This window comes from Diabrotica undecimpunctata, chromosome 10 (genome assembly GCF_040954645.1).
Source record: "Diabrotica undecimpunctata isolate CICGRU chromosome 10, icDiaUnde3, whole genome shotgun sequence".
Lineage (NCBI taxonomy): Eukaryota > Metazoa > Arthropoda > Insecta > Coleoptera > Chrysomelidae > Diabrotica > Diabrotica undecimpunctata.
In genome coordinates this window covers 59252290-59267005 of record NC_092812.1, presented here as the reverse complement: position 1 = coordinate 59267005, position 14716 = coordinate 59252290, and the positions used below count along the sequence as shown (strand labels likewise).

Sequence of the window (14716 nt, the reverse complement as noted above, 5' to 3'; positions counted from 1 at the left end):
AGAAATGTAATTAGGGAAGCCGACCCCGCATATGGATAAAGGCAAAGAGAATGATGATGATATGCAGCTTATTTGTCTTCTAATTGATTTTGTGTTATTTCCTTTAAGTTTTCTCCTGTGTTCCTGTATAGAAAGGATTGAACGGCGACGATGATGACTGACCATTAGATATTATAGATTTTTTTTTAATATATTTATTGTTCATCTAATTGATGTCGTTTTCAAACTTGTCCATACTTTTCTTTTTTCTTGCTTTGCTATGCTTGATCCTGATATAAAAAAGTATAATTCTTATATGACTTCTTTCATATAATTCTTTGTATCACCCTGTAAAAGACCGTTAAATCAGTGACGCATTCTAGGTTCAACTTCACTGCAGTTACTTGTTAAATTATGATTTAAATTTCATGATAATTATCAATTACTAATCGCTTTTTACATGGTCAGTCAACTTCGATGTACAAATCATAAAATTATTCGTTTGTTTTAATTTGTTTATTTATATAAGCTTGATATATTATGTGCAGAACTGTTTATATTTACAAAAATGTGTACGCCAGAGTAGTATTTTAATTGAAAGTATTATTTTATTTGCACTTTGTTAAGTAAGCAAAGTCTGATAGATAACAGTTACGTAAATGAATAATTGTTTATTAATATTTTAAGATTAATTTTTTTACATTATTTCCACAACAAAAAGAGTTTTAAGACTCGAATAGTTTGTCTTCTTCTAAAGTTTTTTTCAGTTTTGCTGCTTATAAAGTACAGTCTTCCGACCCTGCATTTTAGACCAATCAAGTTAGTAAAAAATAAGAATTTTTTCATCATAACTGTATAGACGGGTTTGACAGTTGAAATGTGTAGTATGAGATGATACAAAAGACTCTCATCTAGGGATTCATCAATTTATGGTCCTTTCCAATATTATGGTTTCGTTTCGCTTTTTATTTCAGTATTCAGTGTAGGCAACTTATATTATGTACTGAAAACTTTATAATGGGAACGTAATTTTTCTGAACAACTGTTACAAATGTTGGATTTTTATCACTAAACATTAACTAAATGTTCAACCAATATGTCAAAACGGTAGTACGTAAATTAAGTAACACACAATACAAAACTAGGTGAAGAAAGCCACGTAGTCTATATTAAAATATCAAGATAATGTTTATAATTATGTTTCATTTGTGTCTGATTCAGTTTAATAAAGTATTTTTTTTTCTTTCATTTTTTATATGATTTAAAATTGTCGTTTGCTTCCCAAAATTGACCGAATATGTAAATATTAGGTCGTTTCGATTTAAACTCCTTTTTACAGCTTCGACTGTTTGCTTGTTATTTTTTATTGAGGAAGTTTGTGCGATGAGTATTAACCTAATTCCACAGTTTATGTTGCAATTCATACATATGTTCTTTCCTGTTTCAATAATCTTATTTGGTACAAAATCCATCATTTACATCACGGTGATTAGGGGACAAAATAATTATAAATAAAACTCAACAATATATGAGTCCAGAGCAACAAATAAATGCTTAAAAGTGAAATAGATTCTAAAACTATTTGATAATGCCGGATAAATAGCATATAAAAAGCATATGGTAGGGTTCCTCGAGAAATTCTATAAGAAAGGAGTCCCCGGTGAATATGTAAAGATTGTGAGAGTGTCCATGAGGAAGTAGCAACTAGTTTACAGGTTTGGGAGAGACTGATAACTTTTATGTGAAAGTAGGATTTTATTAGGGATCAGTGCTTCGTCCTTATTTATTCTCATTAGTTTTGGATCAGATAACACCGAAACTACAGGGTACCATTCAATGGTGCTTAATGTAAGCTGATGATGTAGTATTAGTAGGAAATACTGAACGGGATTTAGAACAAAAACTGGAACAGTGGTGATAAGCTTTCGTGGAAAAAGTTTCAAATTTAGTAGGATAAAAACAAAATATTTGGACCACTTATGCTCTAATCGTCGTAACCTTTGACCTAGGCTTTCCATGAATTCATTTTTGCTGAACTTATCTTTCAATTTTAGTAAAAACTGTTTTAATTCTTATAAATGATTTAGCTCTTTCAATTTTTCAATTTAGCTCTTGCTATATTTTTAGCGTCTACTCTGTCATGCTTTTTACCTACGCAGTTAGCCAGATATTTATCATCGATAACACTGTTTGGACAATATTAACAATTATATCTCCAAATTTCCTCCTACATAATTTATCATACATATCTCTAATTATCTTCACATACCAACATACCATGAACTCTTTCCTAGGTCAGTGCTCACCACACAATCTCTATTATATACTTTATGAAGATCATTATAGTAGATGCTGCAATAACATAAAAATCCATCAAATAAAAATGGCTTTTTGTTTAAAAGTCCAAAGAATAAACTTTGTTCGAAATTTGGATACATTTATTTTGTATCTAACTAATTTAGGTGTTAATGTGCTATGCCATTATGTATTTTAAAATATGTATTTGTAACAAGTGATAACTAAAAACGACACCAATATTCGATTATATACACTGTGTTCATTTGAAAGGATCCACCCTCAATATTGTCGAAATGCGACATAATAAGGAAGAAATGCCAAGATAGGTCGAGTTTTTAATTTAGTTTTGAAACAAAAGTATTGGTTATTTAAATAAAACACAGTTTAAATAAGATGCTTAAATTGAGATGATCCCACTTTCCCCTCCATAGATCAATCAGACACCAGCGTATACAAGTCTAAGTAGCAGATTCATTTAGAATTTTAAACTTACTATGTTAACCTTTTTGTTTTCTGGCCAGGGCCTTAACCATCATTCTCTAGATCAATGAGAGTGAAGTGAATGCAATTCGGCCGCCTGGTCCGCTTGGCTATCTGACCGACTATATTTAAAATAATACTTCAAAAAGCAAACTGCATAACAAAAGGGTTGAACTCTGGAGCTACTGTTTCCGTTATTATTATTATTATTATCCAGATTTCATACCATATCTCACTCATTTTAGATACCTACGGTATCAAAAGGATTGAGCTTTGGGGTACTTTGCGTGTTATCGAGCCCTAGGTGTGACCTAATATGCAGGAGTATCTCTCACACATTTGGACGTCTAGATCAGTACCACATTCTGCAATGTCTTATAGAGATGTACACTAAGACCCAGCTGTTTTAGGTTCTTAGAGGGAGATTATTATTATTATATTTTTATGTAAATGCAATAATATTAATGTATATATTTATTTTCAGGATTCATGGAAAATTCCGTGGATACTTTTCTAGCACCTCACGGGAAAAGTGCAAAATTAGTGGCAGATAATCACAAACCCAAAATTGAAAATTGTCAGAACTACAAACCGTCGGTGAAAGAAGAACAGCCGGGTGGAACGTACGTAACAAAGGTAAGTGTGTTTTTCCCATTTTTTACTTTTTGCTCCATAACTGATGATACCATAAAATAGCCAACTGAACTTACAACCATTAGTTATTGTGACCCTTTTAAAAGTAATATCAGAAGTTGTGTATGATCATTAATTCTGTGCCGGTCTGAGATTGTAACTTCGAGCTCACCAGTACACCACGCAAAACAGACATGGGAGGGAAGTTTTAATTTCCCACGGCGCGTCCCAATGGCTAATAGGACAATTCCTATGGGTATATAGGCAATAGAAAAGGTTTAAATAAGGTATAACCACTGGAGAGCCACTCAAGGGCAAATCCAGACTAAGAAAATAATGAAGAATATTGATAAAAACTCTCGGACCACATTGATGAACCACAATAAACGAGAGATTAAAACGATCACCGACATGATGACTGGACATTGCCGTTTAAGGAGACAACGTACCCCTGAAAAAAAATTGATATTTTATGATATATTTGATAAACAGAAAAGTCTTTATTAACGAAAAAATAAAAGTGCTAGACAAACTAAATATTCGCTCTTCAACTAATACTCTGAAAAGCTATTGATATCATGAGAATAAATGACTGAAAAAAAGCAACAACTGCTAGAAAAATGTGTAAGTAAGTTAAGTAATACAGGTTAACATACTAAATAAAAAGTTTCTAGAAAATTGTATGTATAAACAAGCAATGACGCAAATTTATCCAATAATAAATAAAGAAAAAAATCAAAATAAACTTCTGGTACATTTATTTAAATGGTTAAATGTATTAACAACAACAAATCTAAAGTAGATAATATTTCAACCATGGGTGGGCTCCAAATTTTATATAGAGAGGAGATTTCTTCTTCTTACGATGCCTATCCGTTCCGGATGTTGGCGATCAACATGGCTATCCTAACTTTGCTTGCTGCTATTCTGAATAGTCCGGTTGTCGATGTATTAAACCACTTTCTCAGGTTTTGAAGCCAAGATATTCTTCTTCTCCCTGGTCCTCTCTTTCCAAATACCTTGCCCTGAAGAATGAGTTGCAACAAGCCGTATCTCTGTTAATTCCTCATAACATGGCCAAGATATTTAAGTTTGCGCTCTTTGATGGTGTTAATAATCTCGCATTCCTTGCCTATTCTACGTAGGACCTCAACATTAGTCACATGATCCACCCATGAAATTCTTAAAATACGTCTGTAACACCACATCTCGAATGCCTCGAGTTTTCTTAAAGAAGCTTCGGAAAGTGTCCAGGCCTCTACTCCGTACAATAACGTAGAAAATACATAGCATCTAATGAGAGAGATTTTGGTAGCCAGTGGTAAATCGTGACTTCTGAAAAGAGACTTCATCATTATGAACGCCGATCTCGCTTTTCCTATGCGTTGTTTTATTTTACTGGAGTGATCCCATTGGCTGTTAATGTTGGTACCAAGGTATGTGTAGCTGTCCACTCTGTCAATTGGATGTTGGTTAACCAAAAGCTGTGTATTTAATATTTCGCGCTTACTGACTACCATGTACTTTGTTTTCTTCGTATTAAGATCAAGTCCGTGTTCTCTACTTATATCTGATATACGCGACATTATTCTTTGCAAACCGTCCAGACTATCTGCAAAAACTACTGCGTCGTCGGCATATCTAATGTTGTTTAGACGTATTCCGTTGACTAATACGCCTTCTTGTAGTTCGCCGTGTAGAGGAGATTTAGAACTGTTAAAATTAGAATTGATAATCATAAAGCAGCTTTATTAACAACAAAGCCGAGATCTAGTTTTTATACATATTTTTATTCGATGCTGTCTTTATTTGATTCCACCATCAAATGAACCATCTATTGTCAGTTCTTCTAGCTAAATGTCCCGCCCACTGCCATTTTAAAGACTTAATTCTCTGGATTACATCAGTGACCTTGGTTTTCTGTCTGATCCATGTTCTTCTTTTGCGATCTCTCTTTGTTATACCTATCATGCATCGCTCCATTGACTTTTCAGTGACTTTAAGTTTCGCTCTTTCGAAAGACCTCTTTCTTTAGTTTCCAAGTTTCGCAGCCGTATGTCATGATTGGTAGTATATACTGATCTAATGCTTTTTTATTCAGTGGTATCAGGGATTTGAATATAACTGCATTTTTTCCAAAAGATACCCAAGCCAGTTTTAATAAGTGGTATTTTTATAAAATCCGTTTACGTATATTTTATTTGTGTAAAAACAGGTCATTCATTATCTAAAATTCAAATTTTATGCTAACACGAAGTGAAATGATTCATAAACATCATCAATTATTTAACAATTAAATACAAAAGTGACATACATATTGTTTATGACTGAATAAATCAAGATTCCCCTTTTTGGGAACATGAGCATGATCCTAGTAAACCAAAATTCAGCACCTATTATTTATAAACGGTTTCATAGCGTCTCACAGTGGGATGAAATGTTGAAAATGTGGCCAAAAAGTTTTTTATAGAGATTTTCGATTATTAAATTGGGAATGTTGGCTTTGTTAAATTCCGGTCATAGAAACAGCCGACCGATTCATTTTTAAGTTGCTGAGTAGGTCTAAAACGGCCTATACACGTCCCTTCAAGACCACCCAACTGTCGTAAACGCAACGTTGGGCCCGACGGTTGGTGTGTGTGTGTAGGCTTTTTGACTGACAAAAATAGTTGTCACGTTCAGACTCGACAGGTTGAGTAATAGGGAAAACGGCTATCGGGATGTCGCAGTTCTACAACCAAATCGGTCGGACCGACCGTCCGGTCAACAAGCCTACACACACACACACACACACATCAACCATCGGGGCCAACATTGTCCGTCACGACAGTTGAGTGGTCTTATCGGGACGTTTGTAGGCCCTTTAACCCGACATGTTTTCGTTAGTCAGACGTGGAGCAGCTAACGTAAACAGTAGTGCGTCTTTAAACGTTGACCACCTTTTGCTCTACAGTGATACATGAGATATAAAACAAGGATGTTTCTCCATGTATGCACTTTGTTTTTCAATGCTTTACATTTTTTCAAAAATATAGTAACAATAGTTTGTTTATAAACAATTTCTGAACAAAAATATGTAAAAATAAAACGAAAATTTCGTTTCAACTAATCGAAAACTTAGGCCACATTAGGCTAAATGTCCAATATTTCTATAAAGTGTAGCTAATTGACTTTCAAAATAACTTGAAACCATCACTACTGGCCATTACTCCGGTAATATATAACTTTTGAAATTTAAATGTTAGTATCAATATTTATGCAATGTTTAAAAACTGATATAAACGTATAGTTCTGAGTTTTTGTTATACTCTTTATGTAGTAAAGGAAGCGAGATTTGGGAACACCACTGGAACAAAATCTTATTGACGCCGTAATTATGTTAAAAACAACCATAAACGCTGATCATTACAAACTGGGATTGTCAACTCTACATAAAAGGATTCGATGATTCGAATGTTGCATTCATATATCTCACCAAAGTGGCATACAAAAATGGCAAACGTGCAAAGCCGAAGAAAAGGTGTGAAACAAAAAAAGAAAGTTTACGATCCAGGATGGTTTCAAAAAAGAATTGGGACATCTCATGCCAAAACCCGGTTTTGGCAGTAATATTGATGGAAACACAGCTCGGCGTTTCTTTGAGAATATTGATCCATTGACCCGATATAATTGCAGCAGCAGTATTACCAATAGACAAACTATCAGAAAAAGCTTATTACCAGAAGTGATCTCTTAGTCTCACTTCCAATTGCTTCAGACACTGATGATGGTTTAGAAAAGGATTTTTGTGGAGCTACAGATTCCTACGAAGTAAGGCTTACACAACATGACAGCGGACTTACAAAACATAAAGATTAGAAAAAATTTTAAGATTTTCACTTATTGAGATTAAATTCGTATTCAGAAAAGTCAAAAATCTTATAGTACACTGTTATGTCTAATTGTTCTAATTTTTTATAAATTTCGTTCGCAATTTAGGATCTACCGTTTAGAATATTCAAATTTTGATATCATAATTCGTATTCAGGGAGGTCGAAAACCTTCCAGTACCAATTTGTGTCCAATTAATTCAAATTTTATGAAATTTGATTCGGCCGTTTTGAATTTTTAAACTTTGACATCAAATTCGTAATTTACACCACCTATTTATGTCCAAATAATCCGAAATATATGAAATTTGGTCCGCCATATTGGATAGGCTATTTTAATTTTTTCAATTTTGACATCAAATTCGTTATCAGCAAGGTTGAAGACCTTACAGTACATTATAAAGGTTAAAATATAAATGTTAAACGATGGATAATAAAAGAAAACACGTTGAATGAAACATAAATGAAAATATCCAGTATTGTTTCCATTCTTAATCAAGCAAATTTCGACGACTAGGCGGTGTCATGATTGCATGAAGTGAGACATGGTTTAAATGACTAACTAATTGACAAACTACGTTATTCAAATTAGTATTACAGCCGTAGATCAAATATGACTAACCTCTTATTCGTTACGTTGCCTTTTTTAAAATTAATCATTTTTAAAATAAAAGCCATATATGGATTCAGATGCTTGAGATATATTTCGTGAATTCCAAACATTTATAGTGATGGAAATATTTACGTATTTTTGATTCCATGATGTCATCATCGTAGTAAATAGTTTAGAAATTATTTTTTTTTATGAAAATATAAGATGCTAATAGGGGGGCACCTGACGTTAGTTATCTTCTTCTTAATATCCCGTCTGCATCTAGACAACTTCTAGACTAAACAATTCTTGCTCTGTAAGCCTATGTCGGTATCAGCTAGTAGAACGGTATCATCTGAATATGTTGTATTAGAAATGTGTAATCCTTATGTTAGTGCATCTACTCAATATTCCAGTAAATTGACGTGAAAAACGGCGATCCTGTAATTTTCCGTGTCACCGTCGAATTGCATGAAAATTTGGATTTAGGTTACTACTTACTTGTTTTTTATTTTTTAGGGGTGAAAGCTACCCCTAGTAGAAAAAAATTGTATAATTGTAAATTAAGGCGGGTAATTGATTCAAATTGTCTTTTAATGCAGTGAATGGATGTCAATTAACATTAAACAACATAATTTAAGATTTTATCACAGTTTAACGTCTAAATCTCAATTCCTTTTATTAGTTTGTAAGAATGGGTGAAAGTATGTCTGCCTTAACAACACATTATGTGTATCTTACAATGATCCAGTATACGCGTTCTGATATCTCCTAAAATATGTAATTGGAAACTTTATTTTCAAAAATTTCACAAAATTTTTTATATCTTATCACTACAGCTGTTTCGGCAGAGTGCCTTTCTCAAGTGATCTACTTTTGGTATGTGTTTACACTTTATAGTCTTTAACTGAATACATTGAGGAGAGGAGAACTGTTTGTCTCAAGTTGGTTATTTGGAATTATGTCTGTATTTTTTAATTAATTTATTAACTTCCATAGATTCTAATAAAGATAACTTAAGGTCTTTATTTTGGATGTGAAGAATTTGAAATTCATCATTAATAGAATGATTATGATCTAGAAGGTGAAATGCGTATGTAGAATCTGTTTTTCTATTATTGAAAGCTCTTTTATGTTCTGTTATACTTTTGTTAAAAGTTCTACCAGTTTGACCGATGTAAGTTTTATCGCAGAGAATCTTATATACACGTTACAGTTTAATGATGAACAAATTATATTAGTGAATGACAAAGCGATCCTTGAATATTATTTAATTACACATTATTTTCATCATTGGTTTAATTATTTTTGATCCAATAATTCTTGATTCTTGAATACTAATTAACTTAATTTTTTAGGTTACAGCTATCGATGACGATCCTAAGGAGGCAGGAGGAACAATTAGCTACAAGCTAATTCATAGAGAAGGAGAACACGTTTTATTTGACATAGACAACGTTACTGGTGTTTTGACAACTATCCAGCCGTTTGATCGGGATGAACCAGTAAGGCAAAAGGAACTTTATGTAACCGTACAAGCTTCAGACAACGGCAGACCACCATTAGCAGATGTCTGTACATTTACAGTTACCATTACTGATATTAATGATAATGCGCCACAGCTTGATAAACTGGTAAGTTCTGCATTTAGTACAGTTAAGGATATGATATTCAAATATTACGATTTTTAGAAATACGATGCACAAGTTTCTGAAGATTTAAAAGTAGGAAGTGAAGTAATGCGAGTTTTTGCTTACGACATTGATGATGGGGAAAATTCAAGATTATCGTATAACTTTTCAAACCAAAATGTCCAATTCAACCAATATTTCAGGATAGATAAAGATACTGGCGTTGTGTATTTAAAGGAAGCTTTAACGGATGTAGGTTAACTTAATTTTTGAATTCACTGAAACACGCTAAATATTGTTAATTTTTGTAGAAAAAGAATACTAGATTTAACAGTGCTGTTTACGTATCCGATAATGGCGTTAACGATCAAGAAGGCCAAAAAGATTCAACCGCTAATATATCTATAACAGTAGTGGGATCTGATAAACAGCCTCCCAGATTTACTCAAAAAATACCTGATGGAATCTTGGAGATCCCCGAAGATTTTAAAGACTTTTCTAAACATATTGTCACAGTCGAAGCAACGTAAGTACTATTATTTGTTATTATAATTAAAATAATTTTAGTGGGTATTCACTAGCATTAATCATTTCAGTGTGGCGTACACTTGTATAAAAGCATGTACGTTTCGCGCCACCACTAGGAATTACTTATTAAAAAGTAATCTCGTGGCGCCTATCAATATGAATCACTTGTATACAAGTGATACAAGTTTATTGAAAATTATATTACTGAGTTTTAACGACTTGTTTACTATATCTGTGAGGCAGGTGTATTATAGGTGTAACAATTGTACTGTATTACTGAGTTTTAACGACTTGTTTACTATATCTGTGTGGCAGGTGTATTAAAGGTGTAACAATTGAGGAGCATACATGCAAAAACCGATAAATCCACTTTTTCCAATTTCGAGATAAATGCCAAAAATTTATACAGCAAAATCCCATAATAATTTAAAGAAACATCATATTGGAATTAAATAGTAGTAATAGTAGTAAATTAAAGTCATGTAATAAAATCCTAGAATTTTAATATATTATCTTTTTTTACTGTTTTTATTTGTCATTTTTTTTTAATTTATCGGGTTTTGTTTGAAAACCGAAATTTATCGGTTTTTGCCTGAAAGATATTTGCAAGAGCACCATATTTTTGTTGTTAATAAAAGAAAATAAACGAACTAGAATGTAGAAAATTATTTTTATTATTTAACAAGTTGAAAAAAGTAAAAAAAGTCAAGTTAAATCTGAAGTGTTGGTTCCTCTTCCAGGCAGTCACATGTCTCCTCTTCTTCTTTCTCCTCATCGTTTTCATTTGAACTTTTGCCATTAAGCAATTCCCGGTACCAGTCAAGTTCTTGTAATTTCTCCCAATCTTTATCGAACTGTTGATTTAGTAAGTGTTTAAGGGATTTTTTTTCTTTTCGGGGATACCCTGAGTCAATTCTTTCTCTGAGATGGTTAACTCAATATCGGAAAATTTTGGTTTCAAAAGTTTTTCAAAATTTTCCAACCCACTGGTAAAATAATAGTTTTGGAATGAACGTATTTTTATGAATTTGCCATTGTTAAATTTTTTTATTACAATTTTCTTTGTATCGGCTAGCGCTTTTACTTTTTTCAAGCCAACTTGAAGCTCTTTCATATTAATAATATCCAATCAGTGCCGATCTTTTTAACAACTCCAATTTATTTGTAAATTTCTTCATATTTCTCTCTAGAGAGAATTGTGGCTTTTTTTCTTAGAAGCTTTTCTACTCTCCCAAATACCCTGTCTGCTGGCAAATACGAATGGCCCCTGACTGGAAATACAAGTAATATTTCTGTTACTTGAACTGGAGCTTTAAATCTAAGCCAGAAGTACAGCGAATGAATAAAATGGGAGTTTTTGTTTTGTCCACCGCACCCGTCGCAAAAGAGGCGAAGTGTCGTAATATTATCGTACTCTAAAGAATCCAAGTAATTTACAAGTGCAGAACCTATTTCAATTGATCCTCTACCTGCCTGATCTTCAGTCCACGTAAAAAAAGTTGGATGTTTGGACTGGCTATCAACGCAGCAAAAAACATACATGCTAATCTGCTGTGCATAAAACGCATCATTAATAGGTGTTTTGGGCAAAGGCTGCACCTGCTGCATATCAAAGCAGAATGTAACGGAATTTTCAGGAGTTTCTTTTAGCAGACTATAAAATGCATTAGCCCTCTTTTGGTGGATACTTAACTCAGTTCGAAACTCTCTTTTCTTTACCTCGTTAATTTCCATTCTAATTTTGAATTTAAGTCTCGTACATTGTGCGCACAATCAATAAACAACAAGCGCTTGAAAGTTAAAGTGTTTTAAACTTAGCCGCCAATATGCGCAATTTAAATCATTTGTAAGTTACTTACTTCAAATAGTATTTTATTAAATTTTCCGCTGTATTTTTTAAGCAATTGTTTGGTATCGTTATTCTCTATATCCAAATCCAACCACTTTTGAGATATTTCATTATCTAAGTTAAAACATAACCATTTGATTTCCATTATATAATATTATTTTTTCACCAACTACTTCTAAACATTTATTAATCCATTCCATTAAGTTATGTCTTGTAATTCTGGAAATATGGTCGTGCCTTAGAGAATTAAAAGCAAGTAAGACTCTATGCATTATGCATCATATATTCCTTTGACGTAACAGGTTTGTAAAATACCTGATTTTAATGTGGCCCCAAATGCCAAAATCTAAAGGAGCCAAGTCAGGAGAGCGAGATGTGTAATCCATCTATCATCAAACATGTAAAGATGCTGAGCAACAGGATCAAAGGTGCTCCATCTTGCTGATACCAAGCTGAACTCGCCTCTCCACTTCTGAAATGTAACGCCGGTCGTATGGCTGCTTCTAAAGGGTGGCAACATCTTTCGCCATTTACATTTTTGTGACCGTGAATAATTCTGTCTGCTATTTGACTTGCTCAAAGGTATGGCTGTTAATTTGAATTCTCTGTTGGATATTTCGGGGGTTTTTAGAAACCAACATAATATATTTGGTTTTTTTCTCGTTTACCACAAGTCCTAATTCACTTGCCGCGTCCGCAAGCCTGGTAAAAGACTGCATCATGTCTCTCATACATGTTATCTGACCAATATCCAAAAAAACTGCTTAACAAATTGTTATTGTCGAATCCTATTGTAAACAATGATGCAAATCACAATATTACTCTAGTTGATACTCCTGCGAAATATAGTAAACTACTTTTTATCCCCACTACAACTATATCGTCAACTAATGCGAGAATTTGCGTCGATCTATTAAAAATAGTTCAATTCATTCTAATATTTAATTGTCTGATTGCCTTTTTCAAGGGAATATTAAAAAGGAGACACGCCAGCGCGTCTTCCTGTCTTAGACCATTATTAATGTCAAATAACGTAGAGTTTTCTCCTTCAGTTCTAATGCATGAGCTTACGTTCTGTATTGTTAGTTGGGTCAAGTTAACTAACTTAGGTGGGATCCCAAAGTCTATCATTGCATTATATAATGCAGTTCTTTTCACACTGTCATAGGCTGCTTTGAAGTCGACGAAGAGATGGTGTGTATCTATGTTATATTCTAGTGACTTCTAGAATCTGGCTATGTGCTTGAATTTGATGTGTAGTTGACTTTCCAGCAGTAAATCCGCATTGTTATTGACCAACAATATCCTTTGTAAAATGTTGTAAGTCTTTCAAACAATATATTACCAAAGATTTTATACGCAGGTGCTAACAGAGTAATGCCTCTATAGTTCTTACACTCCAGTTGATCACCCTTTTTATGCAACGGACATATTATTCCCTTTAGCCACTCTTCTGGTGCCAATTCATTCTGATGTATAAGTACTATTAGTTTATGGATTGCTGCAAAAAGTTGTTCACCACCTTTTTTATACATTTCCGAACAGATTTCATCGATTCCTGGAGCTTTATTGTCTTTGAGTTTTAGGATGACATTTGACAGTTCTTCTCTTGTTGGGTCTTCACTGTGTAGTTGACGTTGTAGTATTTGTTTATTGTCTATGTTGTAACCTCCTTCAACATCGTTTATACCTAGATGTTCGCAAAAATCTTATGCCTATCTGTTAAGAACTGCGTTGTTATCATGTAGAATTTCACCGCTAGTGTCTTTACAAATTTTTAATCGTGGTTTAAATTCTCGACGGCTATTATTTAAGGATTTGTAGTATTTCATCATTTCATTTTTATCGAATAAACTTTGTATCTCATTGAGAGTGTTCTATTTGTATTCCCTCTTCTTACGTCGATGGATACGTTTTACCTCTCTTCTAAGACGTCTATTCGCTCCGTGTGTAACCATGGTAGGGGTACCTTGAAACGATGCCAGCGTGCGTAGCGGCGAAATGTGACAAAATTGGACCTATCTTTTCACCCATAAATTTTATCAAAAATGGGTGCAAATACATGTTGCGTATTTAATTGTGCTAATAATAGCCAAAATAGTGATGTAGTTTTTATAGGTTTTCAAAGATTACATATAAATTAGAGAAAAGAAAAAGGGTTCGGGAAAATCGATCCGTGCTATTAATATGAAAAGGTAAATATCACATAATTTCATTTTTATGCAATTAAAATAGGAAAAATTTAAATCATTTAAAACATAATGACGGTATTAGATTTTTGTTTTGATGCTTGTGCACCACACTTAAATCATTTACCTTAAATGATATTTCGTAAGGCTTCAAGCTAATACCATAACTTTTACTATTACTGTTTTTAATTACATGCCCTTCCACATGAAAAACTTGATTTGCCAGTTCTAGATTTTTCCCTTTCTTTTCTGTTTGGGATTGAAAAAATAAATTATGATGAATTTTTAGAAACCCAGTTTTTAATACTACATTTATTTTGTACATAAACTAAAAAAATATAATTAACAAAATAATTATTATTAATTGTCAATTTCGTATGTATTTAACATAAATATGTTTAACCTCAAATTGGGAGGTCCAAAACTGTCAGATGAAGACGGTAGGTGTCTCGTCAGTCACGCACGGAGCGAATACTCTTTTTTTTTTTCGTGTATAACCTGCGTCGATGGTTTTTTTGATATGCTGCGTTCTTTCTATTTGTGGACATTTCGCACTCATGATTAAACCAATGATTTCTTTTTTCTGACTTGGTTTTGTCCAATATTTCAATCGATTTCTGTAACACAATATCTCGTAAATTTGCCCATAGTTGGTAAATGTCTTCTTC

General features: G+C 33.1%; 1 protein-coding gene across 1 annotated transcript in view; it reads left to right on the top strand.

Annotated features, from left to right (window-relative positions):
* The window catches only part of shg (cadherin EGF LAG seven-pass G-type receptor shotgun), a 98208-nt gene that overhangs the window by 60395 nt on the left and 23097 nt on the right, over nucleotides 1-14716 (top strand). The window contains exons 2-5 of the mRNA XM_072545788.1: nucleotides 3242-3393; nucleotides 9210-9485; nucleotides 9543-9734; nucleotides 9794-10008. Coding sequence (XP_072401889.1) covers nucleotides 3242-3393; nucleotides 9210-9485; nucleotides 9543-9734; nucleotides 9794-10008 — 835 coding nt within the window. The remainder of the gene's footprint in view (nucleotides 1-3241; nucleotides 3394-9209; nucleotides 9486-9542; nucleotides 9735-9793; nucleotides 10009-14716) is intronic.